General features: G+C 33.4%; 1 protein-coding gene across 2 annotated transcripts in view; it reads right to left on the minus strand.

Annotated features, from left to right (window-relative positions):
- LOC143249409 (protein madd-4-like) overlaps positions 1-22879 on the minus strand; it is an 84479-nt gene that overhangs the window by 21491 nt on the left and 40109 nt on the right. For both annotated transcript variants that reach the window (XM_076499209.1, XM_076499210.1), the window contains exons 3-7: positions 21690-21848; positions 8741-8971; positions 8268-8412; positions 4971-5100; positions 468-669 (exon numbers count right to left, since the gene is read on the minus strand). In XM_076499209.1, coding sequence (XP_076355324.1) covers positions 468-669; positions 4971-5100; positions 8268-8412; positions 8741-8971; positions 21690-21848 — 867 coding nt within the window. The remainder of the gene's footprint in view (positions 1-467; positions 670-4970; positions 5101-8267; positions 8413-8740; positions 8972-21689; positions 21849-22879) is intronic.

Genomic DNA, 22879 nt, shown 5'->3' on the forward strand with positions numbered 1-22879 from the left:
AAATTTGCCCGTTTTTACATAGAAAATAGGTTAATTTCTAAATTTCATTATCCTGATCGCAAAAGCAAAGTTTGAAGGAAATAATAGCCATTTTCTGTACTTTTACAATATAAGCAATTAAGAAATAACATATACTATTCAGGAACAAAATTTGTGTTACATAGTGTTATCTGTCAGAAACAGTTTTTGGTTTTACAATATAGACATATGATGTAGACACATAAACAAACCTATTGTGACTTTTGCTCTCTATGAACTCTGTCTTTTAAAGAATATAATTTGTGTAGTTTTGTGTGAATAAAGTAATCAGTAACATTGACTTTTTTCTTTAATTGGTACCTTTAACATATACGTTGTGAAAGCGTTTTAAACTGTGAACTTTGATGACTTTAAATGACAGTCGATAGACGTTATAGATAAAATTTATCTTGCTTGTGCTATAGATATTGACTTATTAATATCCTCACCCCTGACCATGCTTTCATTGTCCAACGTGTGCAGCTTTGTATGTTACAACTTCGATGATTAATTGGTTTCTTTTTTGAACACAAGGTGTCACTGATGCTTGATCTGGTACCGTTAAATCCACCCTGAGCACAGTAGACTGAGCGGATTTGAATCCCGCCGCCACAAGACGTATTACAGGATCCCCAGCTTTCTGCTATCCATCTACAGAAGTTAATTAAACGTCAATAATAGGAAAATTACTTCAACTGGATGCTTAAAATATTTTGCTTCATTAATCTGAAATAATGGATGATCATAAATCCATTCATTCTAGAGCAGTTACAAATGTAAAATAATAACAAAAAAGTTCCTACAACTGAAAATTTGTTTCAGAAATACGTTTAAACCTACATGATGAAGCTAGTCACCCCCATTATGTGTTAATAGGCCAAAGAAATTGCAGCCACTCAGCATCACTAACCGCCAACGCTTAGGATAATCTAATCGGATAGCAGGACTTGAATTATTACTGTTATAATACAGTCACTGCTTCAAAGCGAGGAAGGTGTTTTTAGAACGTGAACAACAAATCTTTATATTCAGAGCTTATTGGACCAATTCACAGATAGCCAGGTGGTTAGGGTGCTCAACTCGCAATGTGAAGATAGCGGCTTCGAATCCCACTCTCACCAAACATGCTTGCCTTTTCAACCGGGGAGAGCGTTTAGAGCAGTTACAAATGTAAAATAATAACAAAAAAGTTCCTACAACTGAAAATTTGTTTCAGAAATACGTTTAAACCTACATGATGAAGCTAGTCACCCCCATTATGTGTTAATAGGCCAAAGAAATTGCAGCCACTCAGCATCACTAACCGCCAACGCTTAGGATAATCTAATCGGATAGCAGATAGCAGGACTTGAATTATTACTGTTATAATACAGTCACTGCTTCAAAGTGAGGAAGGTGTTTTTAGAACGTGAACAACAAATCTTTATATTCAGAGCTTATTGGACCAATTCACACATAGCCAGGTGGTTAGGGTGCTCAACTCGCAATGTGAAGATAGCGGCTTCAAATCCCACTCTCACCAAACATGCTTGCCTTTTCAACCGGGGAGAGCGTTATAATGTGACGGTCAATACAACTATTCGTTATTAAAAGGAGTAGTCTAAGAGTTGGTGGTGAGTGGTGATGACTAGCTGACTTCACTCTGCTGCTAAATTAGGAACGGTTTGAGCAGATAGCTCTCTTGTAACTCTGTGCGAAATTCAAAACAAACCAATCACAGAGTGTTATTTCACATGATAAATTATGACCAATTAACTAATTTCACAGAAGGTAAAATGGAATGAAGCAACGGGCAAACGTTTTATTCAACTTATTTAACATTTTTTTCTGTAATTTCTCTTTATTTGACTAGATTAGATTAATTATCAAATTGTCCACCTGTTATCTAAATAATTAGTATTTATTAAACATTTATCATTACGTTTTTTGTTTATATTGTAAAATAAAGGTGTTCTTTAAGAAATAAAATAGAGAAATTCAATGTTTCAAAATCGTTTAAATACATTCAAACATATGCACAATAGTTTATTTATATAAATCATACCAGTATGTTTACATAACGACATATTCAAGGATATAAAACCCAAATCATGAAAAAGTAATAGACAACAGATATAAACTGCATAAGAACGACTTTCTTGATTCAATCGATATTTCACATTAAAGCATTATTTTTCAAGTTTCTACTTTAACCTCAAATAATACGTTTTCAGTACTTTAGTAAGTTTCACTATTGTCTTTTCTAATTATGGATAATTAAATTAGATAACTCGAAGGGACAATGAAGATTTTTAAGATTTATGACAATAAATTTCAAATACAAAAACACCAAGAGTTTTGGAGAATGACATTTATCAATGTTGTGGAGAAACATGAAAACGTGTGTTTGCTCACATTAATAGCAAAAACAGTACCAAAACTTTCAAAAGTACCTAAGGTTTGAAGTTTGCTCAACTTGGTTGATGATAGAGATTGTTATCGAATGAAACTTTATATGGCTTAAGAAGTAGATAATGGATCAATGTTTGTTTTTGATAAACATAAAATATCACGTATTTTTTTATTTCGAAAGAAGCTTTCAGGTTTTTCACTGAGCTCCAGTTAAAGGCACCGACGATTGGGTTTGTTAATTAATATCAGCATATATTTTTACTTTTTTTACATTTCACCATATCAAACTGTAGAAAACAGTTCAGTATTGTAACCGATTTACTGTTGTACATTTGTTTCTGTATAATTTTTTTTTGCATGTGATGTATATTCTTGACTGTATTGCACAAGTCCCGTTTGTTCTCGAAATTTTTAAAACGCTTTTTAGTGTAGAAATTAACAATACTTGTTTGACGAAAGAGCACCAGAACAATGTCGAAATTTCTAAACCTTGCATAATTCCTATAAAAAGTGGCTAGCTAAGAGACGGAAGAGGATAATATTATTGACAGCTACAGTTAGCACGTTATAGGCCTAGGAAGCTACAACTGTGTTTAACGTCTATTAACAGGAAAACTACAGAATTTGACCAGGAATGTTTATAGATTTCGAACAATACAGTTTTTCAACTTCAGTGAATTACTTCGAAAGCTATTATTTCCACGAGAACATTAAATATCTCCCTCGGTAAGAAGTGAACTTGTGAGCGTGAGAGGCCAACCGGACTAGCTAGCTTAAACAAGGCGGGGCAGTAGCAATTCAAAATTAATTTGCCCATCGTATTCAGTCCTATACCGGATATAGGATTCAGTTTTAAAATTGTTCTATATAAACCATCATTTGTAATAACTACTAGTAATAACAGTTATTATAAAGTGTATTATTTTGTTTTTGTATATTAAAATAATTTGTGTTAAAAAATGAAACTGTATGTATCAATCTTGTTTTCAAATTCCATAAATTTGATACATATTAACAGTATAGTAACGTACGTAACACAATAAATCAGAGACTCGTCCGAAATAAAGTATAATACGTAATAGTATATTAAACTTATCTGGAAATTGAATAACTTCAAACTTTCTTTCAAAATCAGACATTTGAATAATAGATTATAGTGTCTAAAAATTACACTATAATAAAACACTTTACAGAGTATTCATGAATATAAAGTAAGCCTAATATGTGTTAGGTGTATCTGATGCTTATTAGTACAATCATAGATATAAATAACACTAGACTGGCCAGTCACTACATTTCATCATTAAAGAGCATATGTTCATGCGGCTACCATTGCTATATGTTGAAGCTCGAACTGGCAGACAATGTTAAATGGCTGAGAGTGGCATTCACCTGTCTAAACCACGACCTGAAAGGAATAAGGGAGCACAGTGCTATGTCATTAATTGTTACACATGCTGTAACCATAAGTCGAAGGCGGATGGTGTTGCATTTCACAAATAAATAAAATCTTTTCTTTCTCTCTATAATATACTAAGTTATATTGGGCGAAATCGCCATGGACTTAGTAGCGACATCAATGTGGCATGGATCATACTTATATTTAGTTTCAAATATCATAATTCGGCTGGCATATTATTACGAATTGTACAGTTAATGGTGAAAATAGCAGATTATGCTGTAGATAAATATGTTCCTGTAAGGTTATTGAAACTAATATACTGTAGTATATTATACTCAGTTAAGAAATGCAGAGCTATGTCCCAGTTTTAAAGCACTTGTGTCAATTTTATCCACAAATCCTAAATAAATCCGAATAAATTTCATTACATTTTATCACAACTTTTCTTAATTATTTCCATCTACTTGAATTAAGAGCATTGATTGTTCGGAGGATTGTGTAGATACATAAATAACATTATTTTCCTCTCCACCCCACACCCCTAAGAAAAAGACATGATGCGCCGTCTGTTGTTCATTGGCAATAATATTTGATATACATATTTTTCTGTAACTCATAATAAATACTAGAGAAGATTAACAGATTCTAATCTCAAGAACTCCCTCTGGGCTAAAATCCAATGCATTCTTCATATGATAGATAAAATATGTGTCTTATGACAGATTATTGCGCTGATTTCAAGTTGAAATAAGGCTTAGATCATCTTGGTTTAATAAATTTATCAAAATCAAATAATAGAGTTATCCAAACACCTAGTTAGATGGAAAACGACCATAAGTTCTGAGGTGAGATCGTCTTACTATTTTCACTTCAACTAGCGGGCTTTTAAAGGTCAACACACAGCAATGGCGGCTGATTGCACATGGCAAAAATCACGTGACATCAAGTCTAGTGTTATTTATATATATCTATGGGTTCAACGTTACGCTTTCTTAACGTATTTTTGATTGATAATCTTCTACTATTCAGTGACCAGTAAGGCTATTTTCTTCGAGTTACGTACTAGTTTTAAAACATGTGAAATTCTGGTTTCTGTTAATAGTATATGTAAGTGATATTTATACGAAAATAACTAAGTAAGTGTTATTTTTTGACTTACTCTACAGGACACTGTTCTGTATTACACTTCTGAATCTGGGGGCGAGGCTTAACTGTTGGATCACATAGCATTTCTGTAACTTCTTTTCCGGTTACATCATTATAACAAACAGCTCTTGACATCAAGAATCCTGTAAAAATTTTTTGTTAGTGTCTGAGAGAGTAAATATTTAAAAGTCTCCCAATAGTGTTCGTTATACATAAATAATTTTCACTTAATTCACGAAGTTGATTAATTAGTCAGTACTGAAGATAGAAGTGTTTCATCCTCATGTTTTTCCCTGTAATATTTGTTGATCTCCATGACCTTCAAAGTGTATTTTTAAAAGAATTTTCTATTTGGTAATGTATTGATAAATAACAATCCTAACAAAGTTTTAAAAAGTTATTTGGCTTATTATCATTGTTATGCTGTGAACGCTGAAGAGACGTGTTTATAATAAATCGTATTTATAATAAGACAACAGTATTAGGCTTATTTGATTTTTAAACAATGTATGTTTTGTTCCTTAGAGTTTTTCGAAAAAATTATACAAGCTCACGCGCAGGAGGGGCTCGACCAAACCCCCTATTTTTGTTATGTACAAAATGTATAGTTGTGTAACTATAGCGCAGCTGCCCATGATATTTAACGTTTTCCATATTGTTTGATTCTTTTGAAGAAACATTAGCATTTTATGGCTTGAAATAGTCGCATGCCTCCAGACGCCCGTAGCATTAGCATACTGATTGTGCTTCGCACAATACGTGTTGGATTTTGATCTCACAAATAAACCCCCCTTTTAAATATTCTGCGTACAAGTCTGTTATATAATGGTATTTTAACCACACTATGCTCTCTCTATATGTTATGTTTTGCTAACTAATGAAGCTCAACACAAACGGCTGATATATAATTAAAATAAATAATGTAGCGTTTAAGAAACCCAGTAAGACTAATTCTATTGTCTTATCATAAATGGTTCTTATAAAAACTGGAAGATTGTAATCGAACGGTTTAATTTTAAACATCAAGAAACTGTACAAAATATTAGTCTAATATTGTAAAAACAACAGTAAATATTAATTTATCATAAAAAAGATTGAGCACATTATGGTTTATCCACAAAAATTATTACTATTTTATACTTCAGATAAAAAAATTCTTTTCATTTGCTAAGTTGCGAAATATAAAATTATTGTTCAGAGTTCTGTAACTAAGCCTACCGAACTCTATAGTTCAGGAATGTAAAATTACTAGACTGTTTAAAGTTCTGTTAACTACGCATACTGAACATGTTATAATTCAAAAGGAGAAAATTATTGGACTGTCTGTAACTAGGCCTACTTACACTCTTTTATAGTTCAAGAATTGAAAATTTCTGGACTGTTTAATGTTATGCAAAAAGGAATACTGGAATCTTTATAGTTCATGAATAGAAAATGACTGGAGCGTTTAAAAATTTATAACTGAATAATAGGACTTCCTGTAATTTGTGAAAAAAATCATATAGTTCAAAGTTAAATAAGAAGAAAACTGTGAATCCTGTTATTTAATAACACCAAATACTAGGTAGTAAAAGACAGGACAATCTGTTGTTCAGTATCAGAAAATTCTGTGTAATTTATAGTTAAGTAATTTGAAAGATAGAGCAATCTGTTGTTCAGAAAGAGAAATTATTAGGCAGTGACATGAAAGACTGGAGAGTCTGTAGTGTTGGAGACATAAAAGATTGTACAGTTAATAGTTTTAGAAGTGTGAAATTACAAAATAAATGGTAAGTAATGTTTTAGTAATCTGCTGCCACAAGAGGAGAATTTTTCATTTGTTTATTGTGTAATCCTATTGTGTTCGTCTTTGTGGTTTTCTGTTTGTGTTCATTACTTTTTTCTTTCTTACAACGTGTACGTATATATGATAGTAAAAGTGTAAGAAAAAACTTCCAAAAACGTGTTAACAAACGTTTAATTTATTTTAGCCTTTAAGAACGACAAAAGGTTGTTTTCCTTTTTACATTTTCTTGAAGAATTATCAGTTCTACCAATAACAAATACTGTATTAGCTCTAGCAATGTAAAGGTGTTCTAGAAAGCTGCTTCAGTCAATATCGAATTACGTTTAGTTAGTAATGCTGCCTGAGGCACAACGGTGTGGATGTGACATATTGACAAAATACACAATTAGAACCTATGTTCTAGCTTCATTCAGATATTTCTCTTCAAATATATTAGTTACCTTGAGAAACTGAAAATCAACTACAGCAAAGCTGACCTGTTCAACGCTAGTTAAAACACTTTTATGTTAAAAAGGGCTTTGACAAATACCAAGAAGACTACTAAATCAGGTTTAAGAACTTCTTCACTTCAGTTGAACACTTTATTTATTAAAATAGTTTATTATAAACTTGTAAATATAAAAGAACAAATTATTTAATGGTTTAATACATTATTTTCCAAGAAAATGTTAATCAATAATTTACATTTTAAGCCACGAGGAAAGAACATTTCTTGTAACAAATGTTTAGTCATTTTGTTGTATTCAAGATCAAAAACTCCGCGAGATAAATGTAGGGTGAAATGCATTTACTTTTATTTAGGTTCATGCACAAAATAACACACACACACATATCCTTAAGCTGAAAAAATCTGGGAATACGTTTCTTTAACACAAAGCTCGGCATGGGTCGCGGGTTCCGAATCCCAGTCACATCAAACATGCTCGCCCTTTCAGACGTGGTGGCATTATAATGTTACTGTCAATCCCACTTCATTGAAAAAAGAGTACCCAAGAGTTGGCGGTGGGTAGTGATGACTAGCTGCCTTCCCTTTTGTCATACACTGTAAAATTAGGAAAGCTAGCGCTGATAGCCCTCGTGTAGCTTTGCGCGAAATTCTAAACAACCCAAACTTTAACATAAATTAGTTTCGCATGTTTTGTAAATCAATACAAAAGACAGTCTCAATATTTGTTAGCTAACAAGTTTATGAGGGTGTTTATGGCTATACTTTTACCCAAGCCGAAGAAATTGTTATAATATCAATAATTCTATAGATTAAAAAATCATAAAGAAGAAGAAATAAATCTTCCACATATATAAGACTAACCCACCGCAAGTACAACGGTAACTCTACGGATTTACAACGCTAAAATCAGGGATTTGATTTCCTTCGGTGGGCTCAGCAGATAGCCCGATGTGGCTTCGCTATAATAAAAACACACCGACACACATACATACATAAAACTGTTATTCAAAATTATCGGTGTTTGTTAGAGAAAAGCATTACGTTTAAAAGAAAATTCACCAGATGGTAATATGTACCTCCACCACAGGTTACTGAGCAAGGGGACATGTGTGTTTCTTTCCACACGTAGTTCGGCTGTCTGCACGTTGATCCGTCTCCACCACACACTCCACACTTATCAATAGTTTTGTTAGATCCCAATTGAAGGTCACATCCTACAGACTGAATATTGGAAGTAGAATGCATTTTAATAATTGATTTAAATTAAACTGAATATCGTAATAAAATAAAAAGCTGTGAGAAAATTATATTTTTGAGACTAAAGAAAAAACGTATGGTGATATTCCCACACACTTGTATTCGCTTGGTAGAGATCCCAAATCTCCGACTTCTACTGTAAAAGTGTATCATTCACCAATACCAAATAAATATTAAAGACGTTTTACATTGTGTCTAAAATTAACTCGTTATTTCTAAATGTTTTATATTCTTATAAAGAGAAAGATTCTAACAATTTACTTTTTAAAATAAAACAAAAAAAAAAACTCACCATACATTTTCCGTCAACACACATATCTAGCGACCCCTGTCGGCAGCGGGTGCCGTCTTTTACCTTTTGGGCAAGTTTAGCGACAATCTCATTTTCTTTAGCTTGACAAGTCAAAGCGCATGTATCTTCAGAATCGTAGAAGGGAAACCATTCATATAATTGTCCACGATATGGAACGTCGTTAAAAGCTGTACATTGTGTGCCTCGAAAGTCCTTCTGTTCTGGACAACCCTTTTAATAAAAAATATCACTCATACGTTCTTCACGTAAAATTATAGTGTAGATCCACAGTTCTCAAACTTTAGTAACCCTGAAGACCTCTTTTAATTAAAAGTTTTGTCGCGGACCCTTAAACCTATCCATGTGTTTTGTTTTAAACATATATATAGTCAGTGCATATTAAAAGCTGTATTCCGAAATTAAATGTTTTAATTCATATAAATTTGGCCTGGCATGGCCAGGTGATTAATGCACTCGACTCGTAGTCTGAGGGTCGAGGATTCGAATCCCTGTCCGAACATGCTTGCCCTTTTAGCTGTAGGGGCGTTATAATGTGATGATCAATCCCGCTATTCGAAGGTAAAAGAGTAGCCCAAGAGTTGGCGGTGGGTGGTGATGACTAGCTAGCTGCTTTCCCTCTAGTCTTACACTGTCAAATCAGGGACGACTAGCGCAAATAGCCCTCGTGTAGCTTTGCGCGAAATTCAAGACAAAACATATAAATTTAATTTCACAAAAATATTTTTTATTCTGCAAATCACATTCTTAAAAATATTCTAATGAAATTTCGGACATGACTCGCGGACCCTTGAGGGTCTGTAGACACCAGTTTGAGAAATAATGATGTAGGTAGTATCTGCATAACATTCATTTTTTAATATTATTTAGATTAACATGAAACTGAATTGTTTTTGATGAATTAAAAGTGGTTTATAATTCAAACATCAGTTGTCTTTCGCTGAGGTTACACGCAATAAATTCGTGCAAACGAGAATATTTTAAATATACGGCCTTTAGTCTTGTAAAGGTATTATTCGTTTGAATCATTACATTTAGGAATGATACCTCGCAGTTGTGTGCCTTTTGTGGTCGTTAATGTCCGTTAACTAGGTAAGCGTCACGTACTGGTGCATAGGGCTGTTAAATAATTCCTTAACTGTTTAATTACTAAGTAGACTTGCGCCCGTGACCTCAATAGATCATAAGTAATATTTTGTGGAGGCTGTTGAGCGACAAAGAAGAAGCATTGGCTTGCTAGAAAGCTATGTTATTTTATCTGAAATTAGGGACAACTGAAACTACTAGGATTTGAAAAATTTTCACCGTGAATGGTTCTCTACGTTCAAGTTGACTATTAATGGACATATTAGAGGTCCCTAGTATTTAGGTATAGCCGTCTTTAATTTTGATGAACTAAGCAGATGGAAGACACCTGGCCAGCAGCATTCCTCGCCACAAGGGTCTTATTCGTGTTTTTTAACCAATAACAAGATTGGTTGTCATTTTTATGGTGTCTTTTAACCAATAACAAGGTTGGTTGTCATATTTATGGTGTCTTTTAACCAATAACAAGATTGGTTGTCATTTTTATGGTGTCTTTTAACCAATAACAAGATTGTTTGTCATTTTTATGTGTCTTTTAATCAATAACAAGGCTGGTTGTCATATTTATGGTGTCTTTTAATCAATAACAAGGTTGGTTGTCATATTTATGGTGTCTTTTAACCAATAACAAGATTGGTTGTCATTTTTATGTGTCTTTTAATCAATAACAAGACTGGTTGTCATATTTATGGTGTCTTTTAATCAATAACAAGGTTGGTTGTCATATTTATGGTGTCTTTTAACCAATAACAAGATTGGTTGACATTTTTATGGTGTCTTTTAACCAATAACAAGATTGGTTGTCATTTTTATGATGCATTCACAGATATCATCGAATCCCAAACCCTTTGATTGGAAACACAAAACACATTAAAATAGACCTGACTAAAGCCAGGAATACAAGCTTCTGATACTAAAACACGATGCTGAAAACAACTGATCACTGTAGCAAATTCTGAACTGGTTTTAGGAAATTACTGAACATGTTCAGCTTTGATCTTTCCAATTTACCTCAAATGCGTGTTTAAAATGGGTTTAAGAAAATCTACTAACGACAAACTGACTAATAATTTGTCTATTTATTTCTTTAAGTCCACTGACTTACTTCTACACCACTGAGGGGCGTTTGTTACTAAATGTACATCTGAAATTTGAAGTAAAAATATGTTCTCAAGACAGCTGGTATGGAAATCGAAACTTTAATTAAAACAAAGCACAGGACAACGTTTCGACCTTCAGGTTAAGAAGATGACGTAAGAATGTCGAAACATTGTTTTGTACTTTATTTTAATTAAAGTTTTAATACCCATACCAGCTACCTTGAAAATATATTTAAAATTTTGTTTGTTTTTTAATTTCACGCAAAGCTACATGAAGACTATCTGTGCTAGCCGTCTCTAATGTTGCAGTGTAAAGCTAGAGGGAAAGCAGCCAGTCGTAACCACTTATCGCCAATTCTTGGACTACTCTTTTACCAACGAAGAGTGGGATTGACCGTCATATTATAATGCCCTACGGCTGAAAGGCCGAGCATGTTTGGTGTGACGGGGATTCGAACCCACGACCCTCAGATTACGACTCGAGCACCCTAACCACCTGGTTATGCCGGGCCTGATATTTTGAATAATGTTGGTTTATCTTTTTTATACAATTTGTAAGAAACGAAACTGCATTTTCTTCACATATTTCAATTTCAAATTCAAAGTCTCCATCAAATGAATGTTGAATACATTAGTTGTTTTCTTTATTATATTGTCCAAACTGATTAAGAAATATTTGTCAATGAGAGGATTTATTTTTATGTCATTGATTAAAAGTTTTCATCGAATCATATGGAATAGTTTGTCTTATTTTCTTAAAAATAAAGTCCCACGCTGGCACAGCGGTAAGTCTACAGATTTACAACGCTCAAATTAGGAGTTCGATTCCCTTAATGGACTCAGCAGATAGTCCGATGTGACTTTGTTATAAGAACACACACATTTCTTTAAAAATAAAACTTCAAAATGTGAATAAGCACACTCAAAGTCAATGACTTAGTAGGGCTAGTAATCATATCTCAATAATCTAATAATAATAATTCCATTAAATTCGAAATTATAAATCTTTTGGTTCATGCGTCTTTAAAAAAATGTTATGCAACAAATATTTAAGTTGTGTTTTCTGTTACGTATTTTATAAATATACATGTATTAAAACACGAGTCTAAGGACAATACAATGTTCAAATTCAAAAATATTTTGTCCAAATGCTATTTATATGAGGAAACGAAGCAGTTAAACAACCTCATATTATTTTATGATTTCATAAACAATTACGAAACTAAAGTTGTCTCCACTGAGCTCAAGCTTAAACATATTGGTGGTTTTAAAACAAAGCTGGATTTAAAGTTGCAGCCCATTCAATTGCGTGGAGGTCTCGAGTCTCAAAGAATTGTCTCTAAATCCGTCCCTGTTTTAAAGATCTTATAGAAACGTATGCACAAATGTATGCTATATTACGTTATAACAATATATATTTACCCCTCTCAGTCAACTGAAACATAAACATGAATTCATCATATTACAGTGGTTAATGTGCCGGGCTAAGGATTGAATGGCCCATGGTTCTAGTCTAGTAATTAGCAGGCTCGATTCGCTGTTCCATTCAGTGAAGTCGCGTTCTGCACTGTGGGACTATGAGTGAACTACAAAAGTGGTGATCAAATCCCACTGTTTGGTCAAAAAAGAGTTGGCTTGGATGGAACTGCCTTCCTTCTAAACTATCAGTTCAAAATTAGGGATAACTACGAAGATATATCCATTTGTGTAACGTTACGAGAAAACTACGAAACAAACAAAGATAATGATTTCGATCCGCACTTTCAGTCTTAGGGGTTTCACAACAGTAATAGTCAATCCTGTTATAAATTCCACAGTAGCGGCTTATGGGTTTAAAGTCACTAACTTGTTCTTATTCTTTCAATCAGATAAGTTAAGAATGTCAGTACCTGAACCTTGATATAAAAATAACTCTAATCTGGCCATTTAGTCCTTGTGATAAAGAACTGTTCAGACATATAGTAACAAATATCAAAATAGATTATGTATGTGTTATATAGTAGTGTTAATAAATAATAATAATAATACTGTTTGTTGTTTGTTTGTTTTTTGAATTTCGCGCAAAACTACTCGAGGGCTATCTGCGCTAGCCGTCCCTAATTTAGCAGTGTAAGACTAGAGGGAAGGCAGCTAGTCATCACCACCCACCACCAACTCTTGGGCTACTCTTTTACCAACGAATAGTGGGATTGACCATCACATTATAACGCCCCCACGGCTGAAAGGGCGAGCACGTTTGGTGCGACCGGGATTCGAACCCGCGACCCTCGGATTACGAGTCGAACCCCTTAACCCACTTGGCCATTTTTTTAAAAAAATGCGTATGTCGTGGTGATAGAAGTTACATTTAGTGAATGTTTATTATGTTTCCTAAAATAAATCGATGCCTCTTAATAAAAAGCATGAAGTTTCAAGATGCTACTTAGACTGGTGCAATGGTAAAGAAAAGTTATAATATTTTTCTAATAAAATTTTTTCAGAGTAGACAATGCAACATCAACATTGTCCAAAACGTCCCAATGTGAAAATAAGTCTTGACAGTGGATTAAGTAAATGCTAACTAAGACAAGCGAACAACACGAATCCACCCCACCATGCATTATTAATGGTTGAGACAACACAGTAACATTCAAGGTGCTCTATAGGTCGCTGCCAAACCAATGCCAATTTGTCCAAGATAAACCACGAGTAACGAGATTGGTCGCATCATATTTGTGGTTTGCCATTGTTCTTCATCTATTTATGGCTATTAAGACAAGCTAACAGATTAGTATGGAGCTCTTTACGTACAGTATATGTGCTGACTTCCGATCTATACTATCATTGAACACCGGGGTAGTGAACTTAATATAATTTATGTGTGAAGTAAAAAGAAAACACGTTTACCTTTGAGAAAGACTTCTCTTAACTTTGTTTAAATTTACTTTAATTGTTATTTTCTGGGAACATTACGATATTATTGTTTGTACATTTCTTTTAAAACCCTGGATATGTGTTCTGGACTAATGAAACCATTAAAGTGGTTAAATTAAAATTCTTTGTCCTAATAAGAAGACTGACGTTTCCTAATTAGGAAACGTAGCAAGGAAGATAATCCATTTTGTCTTCGTTTCCTTTTACTAGGTTTTAATTTCGTCGTTTCTAATGCTTTAAACAGGAAAGATGCAATTCAGGGGGAATGAGAAGTACGATCAATACAAAACTGTTAATGCCACATGCACGAACATGTTTGGAAGAAAGAATAGCGGTTCATGTATAGAAATACTTGTTGCTAAATTAAGTGATAACAACGAACGCTATATTAACATGAGTAAATACGTTTACGTGACCTGGTTTTCATATTGAATTTAAACCTATAATTATTGATCGATCGTACTGAAATTACCATGTTTTGGTGGTAATTTTGAATTAAAAATTCGATAGGCCAATTTTCCATATAAAACTTCGCATAAGTTTAGGGTTCGATCTCTTGCTTTGAAAAACACAACAAAACTCCTAAAATGTTGTAGTTTTTGTTGTTGTGATGCATAACTTTACAAAATGGTCTATCTATGATTTTTATAATAAGCACCTAAACTCGATTTTAACATTATAAGTCCTTAAACTTACCATTGAGCCACAGGAAGCTCACTTTTAAGTACAAGCTTAAGCGTTTTGATATATCATATATATATATATATTTGTGTATATGCCTCCGTAATATTGTATAGAGAACGGATGGAACGTGTCTGAAACTTCCTCTTAAAACATTCTAAAACTCGTTTACAGAAAACTCGAAGGTAATAAACAAATTAAGCAGAGAGGTCATGGGTCATCAGATATAACACCGCAGTCTATTAGCGATTATTCAGAAGTTTTCCTAACGACTGATTTGGTATCTCTTTAAGTGCCCCAGCAGTAAGTCTACGAACTTTTAACACTAAAAATCGTGTTTCGATACACGTGCTGGGCACAGAACAGATATCCCATTGTGTAGCTTTGCACTTTACTACAACCCCAAAAATAATTTGATGTATTTTAGTTACATTTATTGACACATTATACACTGTTAAGTATGTATATTTTTTATGAGCAGCCTTTAAACACATAATTTTTTTACCTCCTGAGTTCACTTTTGTCAAACACCAACCATTAAGCTTTGTTTGTTTGTTTTGGAATTTCGCACAAAGCTACTCGAGGGCTATCTGTGCTAGCCGTCCCTAATTTAGAAATGTAAGACTAGAGGGAAGGTAGCTAGTCATCACCACCCACCGCCAACTCTTGGGCTACTCTTTTACCAACGAATAGTGGGATTGACCGTCACATTATAACGCCCCCACGGCTGGGAGGGCGAGCATGTTTGGCGCGACGCGGATGCGAACCCGCGACCCTCAGATTACGAGTCGTACGCCTTAACACGCTTGGCCATGCCGGGCCACCATTAAGCTTAACGAAGCAAGCAGAAAAAATAATTTATGATATTTTGCCATGAATTTTGGCTCTAAATGAACATATAATCCTGTCGTTTAATACTTTCCATAAGTATGTAATTCAAGGAGCTTAAAATGAGCTTCCACTTTATGATATTTGTATAGTTCGAAACAGTCGTTTAGAATTAAGTTGGTTTATTGGGCGTAGTGCATTGCATTCTGAAAATTTACACTTTATTACACGAAGAAGTTATTAAAGATGTGGAGGTTTATAAAATTAACTTAATTTGGTACCGGTTTTCTTCATTATGTTGCACGCAAATAGTCGTAGTTTTATTTTACACAGAACCCCCCAGTAGCACAGTGGTATGTCTGCGGTCTTACACACTGAAAACCGGGGTTTGATAATCGTGGTGGGTAGAGCACAGATAGCCCATTGAGTAGTTTTGTGCTTAATTCTAAACAAACAAACAAACAAACAAATTTTACACACAATAAAACCTTAGGAAAAGTATATTCATAGATCCAAATTAAATGAATTGCTGAAACATGTTTCTACAATACTTGATTTGATTTTAAAATGCGATTGTTAAATGTGAGTGGTCATTTGTGGTGTACAAATTTCATAACCTCACTGTACGAAGCCCCCCCCCCCACTTCTAGTGGCACGAAACGCAAAAGAAAACAAGTTGCAATTGAAAGAGTGATTTTTGGAATTTGTTGTTTTTTAATGTGAATATATATATATATTCAAATGTATGTACGTATTTTGGGCGAAGAATTCTTATTTAATCGTAAAAGTGTTAAATAATTACAGGTTTAGTTGAACTAACAAAGAATGAAAATAAACAGAGATAAAAGAATGAAATCAGAAAAATAAAACAATGAATTATTGAAGTTTGGTTTTTATATGTGGTTGTGTAGGTAACATAATAAAATACTTCTGTGGCATGTTTAGATTGTGTAACTTAAAGGGACACATGTAAATAATGGTTGCGCTGCAGGTAAACGTTCGCAGCACCCTGATCATGAGTGCCGTGCAGTTCTCTTATTGACTGTTTAGCTCTAACGTTTCCCGTCCCCTTCACATCCTTTGAGTTCTGTTTGCGTTTACTGTTCAAAGCAGAGACAAAACTCCGAGACATTCCTTATTATTATTGGTAGACTTGAATAAGGTTAGAATGTTCAGCGAGTAACAAACCCAAAGTTAGTGGCAGAGGAACATCTCTGTCACATCCAGAAACAGGCTCAAACCACGTTTATTCTGCATACTTTAGATACTGTGGCAGAGCAAAATCATATTGTTGTCTGTTCCCCTGACATACACAGGTACAAGTAGCAGTTTTTCTGTTCACATCTCTAAATGTCTAAATGAAAATATATGGTTTAAAACGAGTATAGAAGATAAATACGATATTTTTATTTCTGAATCCACAATTCTTTGAAGAGCTTACACTAGGAGGTCCATTTTTTCCTCTTAACACTAAATGCGTTCAAAGGTTGTGACTTAACCACTGACTTCCTGTTAGTAGCAAAGGCAAAATATGTGAATTACCTCTGGCAAAACATTCAAGATAGCCTGTTACATTGAAAATTTTGAAAGCATTGTCATCATGAGCGGAAATGCTATTCAAACTTGCCACAAAATAATTTGGAAAATGTATGATACGAAGTGTGCAGGAGCCGATGTGAAAGAAATAAAAGCCTTCTGTATAAAACACACCAGGAGTAAGTCTCTTTCTCCCTTCGCACAGTGTCTTTATCACCACTTTGATCGAGCAAATTACCAGACATTTATCTTTAAAATAGCACTTATAGCCAGTCCATCCTGCCGATCACCCATCGGAAATGGATGGGAAATGCAAGGAGACAAAATGGAGCTTAAACTAATGACACAAGACCCTGCACAGAAAGCACTTGTAGGAGTAATAACACGTGCCTGCAAAAATATCAGTGTCAGATACACTGCAGCTGTTCTTTACCAAGTCTTCTTCAGACTAAATCAAATGCTTGAATGCGAAGAATCTTTTGTCGAAACTCAAGCAAGCATCTCACAGTACTGCCTTACATAAAGAGAGTAGATCCAGTTACTCTATTGATTGCGTCAAACCAGCATTAGATGTTGACTAATAGTAATCAAATACAGTGGAAACATTTAACAGACGCTATTTTTAATTTTAAGGAATTGCATTTTATATGTCTATCATAATGTATGGTGAATTATAAGTATATAGTAAACACACACTCACACATATATCATATGACAAGTGTCCTTGTTTCATTTATTTCTCAAATACGGTAGGTTCGTGAAATGTTGTTTAACTTACTTTAGGGTGTACATAGAAAGTGACTCCTGGTTTTAAAACACTCATGAGACTATAGTCGTTTTTGTGATACATTACAAGTAATTTTTCAGGGGGGCTATGAAAATTAATTTTAGAGGCCTTTGGGACACATGGCTCTCAGACTGAAAGGAATGCACACTAATATGTTTTTATTTGTTTTGAATATTTGTTGAAGTTACACGACGACTATCTGTGATGGTTGTGCCTAATTTTAAATTGATAGACTGGATTGAGAGTAGCTACGTAACACCAACTCTTGGATTATGCTAATATAATTGTGTGATTTGGCTGTCACTCTTATAATGTGCTCGTTGGCCCTAAGTGCGGAGCACAATTTTTCTTGTTTGTTTACGATAACAGAACACGATCCATAAAGTTTTAGATCCGTCATCTGGTATGCTAACCTCTAAGCCTGCGTGTTACTGAGATCGGGAAATACGATAACTGTAACACACCATGTGTAGACTGAGTGTAATGTTACACTCTCAACTGTTTCTTTTACCATACTGAGTTGAATTAACAGAGGAGAGAATTTATTTGAGGATTTGTGATAGTTATTATACTATTAATTTGAAACATGGGTTAAACCCGAAGAGTTAGGCTTACCATTTTTCTATCGAATATTGTAAGCGTGATTCACTGGGTTGACCGTTTATAGTAAAATGATGAAAAAAAATAAATGAAATGATATTTACAAGGTTTGAGTGGGGATACAGATTACTTTTATTATACAAACATTGTCTTTTAAAGAGGTTTAATCGTATTTGCATGAAAAAATCAAATTTTTGTTAATTTTTATGCGTACGTACATATTTATTGAGAATTAACAAACTATTCAACGAAAGACTTATGGTTGAAACAATGTCATAGCTCTATATGAGGAACGATATCCATACAGTGAAGCTGCTGAGTGATGTAGATTAACATGGCATACCATTTGAGAGAAATACATTTCAACGATTTAGTCAAAGCTGAAAATATTGTACAACAGTCAAATTAGGTCAGCATCAAGTTTCGAAACCATATCATAAAACAATCAGGACCAGAGCCCTCATTCAGAAAGTGAAGGCTATGGATACAAAAACTACTGCGAACATACCTTCTGGTATAATTAACATGATGATAAACAATGATCTAAAGTGGATAAAATAAGAGAAGCCATACTCTTAAATCCAAGCTAGTTTTTATAAAAAAAATGGTCTAAGAAACTGGAATCACAACAACCTTATTTAACAGCATAACCTGTCAACTCCATCCAAGTAGTTTTAATTTTTTAACCACTGTCTTGAAAGTACACATCCAAATACAGTGAAAGGTCTGTGGAACGTTTGTCAAGATATGTGACCTAAGACTGACTTTGCCATTCTTTACAGAAGCTTTGGATACGTTGTTAGGCAATTGTACATTATCTTAGTCATCAGGGAATCGTTACTAAAACAGCTCAGAAATTGGAAGATATTTCTTATGAAATTTGATTAACTGTACTAATACTTGACCAATCTTTGATTCAAATTGTTTGGGTGCTTTACTTTGTTGAAAAGTAATCCATCGATGGATGGAAAAAATAAAGTACTTGAGAAAGCAAAAAATAGTTTTTATTATTATTAAAGATAATCGAAAACTAATTTCCTCATCTATCTTTAAAACAGTGTACTTAAAGATACATAAATGTGTTTAAGTATTTTTTTGATATATATATAACATAAAGCCAGAATAACATCTTTACAAGAGTTCTGACAGAAGCACATCTAATGAGTTGAATGTATTGTAGAACGACAAGTGATCGTTAAATTTCATGTTATTAGTCAATAGCGCGTGATAAAGATCTCCATTTAAAAACGTGCTTAGGGGAGTTTTATCACAGATGCTTCTGGACTTCTCTTTTGATTGTTTTGTATATATAATTTGATGCTGAGGTCGAGGGGAAGAAGTAAGGAAGTTTATTTAATTTTCTGTATCGTGAATAATTAATCAATGTGAAGATTTGAATCGTCATTCATGAAAAATATGAGTTTTAACTGATTTTATAAATTCAGTAATTTCTACATTACTTTTGTAGTTGAATTAAAATATATACGTCTCAAATAACAGAAGACTGAAATGTATATAAGCATAACTATCAACTTATATATATCAACTTGAACCTAAAACGTTTCAAATATATAAAGAAATAAAATGCCCCCCCCCCTGGAATAGTGTTAAATCTACGGATTTACAATGTTAATGTCAGGGATTTTATTCTTCTTGATGGACACAGCAGATAGCATGATGTAGCTTTGCTATAAGAAAAAACACATATGTAATAAAACAAATAAAGATGATTGTTCTCCAACTATCCATCCGCCGTAATGAAGCATAGCTACAAATGTATCAAGCAATTTGCAATTATATAAATACATGTTAATATAAAGATTAAAAAAACAACAGCACATGAAATGCCTTTTTGACTAGTGGTTTTCAAAACTTTAAGACCTATGCTTTCTTACTTTTTGGCCTAAAGTAACCGCGAAAACTGCAGTCTTTGTGTGTGTGTGTGTATCATTCTCGTATTCTTATTATTATATTAATTACTCTCCAAAAAGAGTGATTAGGATTCTAAATTAGCTTCTGTTAGGTTATATGATAAAAAGGATACCACTAAATGTTATAGACTTCCAAAACCTTTAATTCCATAGTATAAATTAATATCTAAATATGCGTGACTTACCCAATTTATTCTTAAGCCTAAACGAAAATTTCTATTGAAAAATAAATAAAACGCATGGCTTTGATTATGAGTAAAAAATAATGCAAATGTATCCTGATTAAACTTGTCGTAAGTATAGCTTTATGTGGCAATCTATCTTTTGGCAACATGAAATAGGAAATGCAGTATCTCATTGCAACACATTTGCTGTTGTACATTTATTTTAGTGCCTATTGTTGTTTCTATATATTTCGGACGATAGTATTTGTACGAGGACACTAAATATTTTTCTTCTAAAGAAGGAAACTTGTAAGTGGTATGAGGCTAATCAAGCTAGCTGGCTTAAGTGAAGTTGCAACAGTGTCAACACAAAATTAATTTGTTCTTCGTGAACCTGAACCATCGATGAAATATCCAGTTCTAGACCGGATATAAAGACTCACTGTTGTCTGTAAGTTTGTAAATCTGTTGTATATGAACCACTATATGTAATAAGTATTAGTAATGACAGTTATTATAAGCTGTGTTGCTTTTATGTTTATATATTAAAATATATTTCTGTTAAAAGAGGAAATTGTGTGTATCAATTTTGTTGGCAAAGAACAAAAATCTGATACATACTAACAGTTAATTAACTAATAAATTCAAATTCAGATTTCCTGTTACTTGAAATAGTAATACGTTAATATATATAAAATAATAAATCAGAGACTCGTCCGTACTAAAGTATAATACTTAACAATCGTAATATCTTTAATTATCGTAATTCTAAACAATAAAAGTTTGAGATTAGAAAATGAGAAAATTTTTAAGCCTTATAGAACTCTTTGAACTTTCTTCTATTTTCTACCTGTTCCGCATCTTTTGTGGTACATGAGCTAATATGCCAGATCAGAGACCTCAAGGTTTAAGAATAATCATTCTGAATTTAAAGCTGCTGACAAAAAGGACGACAACTATTAAGTGGCGCTCACCATTTACAAGGATACTATTAACCCAATAGTACGATGGACTTTCGCTTTTATAACGTGAACATTTCTCAAAATAATAGCATGTTTAACAGTGTATCACAAATTTGAATTACAGACAATTCGCTACGCAGCCCAGCAAACTAATCACCAAGTCAAGCCCACCATTATGTCATCAGTAAACAAGTCTATTGAACTTTCCAAGATGGAGTTTATTAGTACTTTTAGTAAATAAGTATCTATATATATCATATTAAGATTCAAAAAATTGGTTTTCCTTTTTGTTCACAAAATGAAAGAAATAGTTCTATTACATACTATGCCTGATAATATTTACCTCCATATTGCATATATGGTATCTCGCTGGATTGCCTTTACATTCTGACTTGTCAATGCATCTTCGCAGCTGGTAGGTGACACCACCGTCGCAGCTGCGGGAGCACATACTCCAGTCGCTCCATTCAGACCAGCCAATAAGTTCTGAATCTCTGGTTTTCTACAGAAATCGCAACCATTAACATGAAACTTTCACAACACTGAAAATTAATTTTAACTTATTTTATTATCTAATAAAGAATACTAACTTCTAATATTAACAGTAGTGGCGCTCTCTATATACAGGCTCTCATACTCTTTCACTGCAATACCTTTTCATCCAACTGTATTCGTCGGGTAACACTGATTACTGAATTACTATTTCATATTTTCCTTGATAACTTTTTATTTCTAATTAATAAAATATTTAGCTTAGATAATAATGAAACTTAAATGGCTAAAAATTTAGATATATCCGACCAAGAATAGTGACGTCCGGCTCATCATTTACAGAACGATTTTGAAAAAACAACAACAAACTAACATATTTATACTGAAAAACGGCTTTTATAGAGGAACAGGTACATTGAGAATAATAGGTTTTATTCAGAAACATTTGGAGATGGTATAGGGTGTTTCAAAGGACATTATATTAAGCATCTAAATTGCCTCTCTCGAAAAAAAAATATGGAATTTGTTACATTTCTCTCTCTCTTTTTTATTCTCTCGATGAGACTACGGTAAGTTTCGAACTTCCAGCGCTAAAATCTAGGGCTTGACTCTTCGCGATCGACATAGTAATTGGCCCAATGTAGCTTTGCTATAAACAATCAAATAAAGAACCTATTTATTACAAATACAAATCTGGTGATTGGAATAAAATACGTATTAGCATACAAGATAATTAAAGGTTAATGAACACTAACTAGAACATATAATGATTGCAGTAATTAAGGCAGTAGGCTCGATATGGTGTTTGAGAATCTCGAGAAACATCTTAAGCTTCTTCTGTGACAGCCCTTGAAACACTCTTTATAGTGTTCGAACTTTCTTGAATAAAACGTATGATTTTCCATGACAATAGTGAAAGTGAGCGGTTTTATTTATAGTCAGCTTGTATATATGTCATTTATCAACAAATTAAAAGTATTATGGCTTCTACTAGCTGCATTTGTTTTATTAATATTTTACTGAACTAACTACAAAGATCTA

The sequence above is a fragment of the Tachypleus tridentatus genome, chromosome 4 (genome assembly GCF_004210375.1).
Source record: "Tachypleus tridentatus isolate NWPU-2018 chromosome 4, ASM421037v1, whole genome shotgun sequence".
NCBI classification, from domain to species: Eukaryota; Metazoa; Arthropoda; class Merostomata; order Xiphosura; family Limulidae; genus Tachypleus; species Tachypleus tridentatus.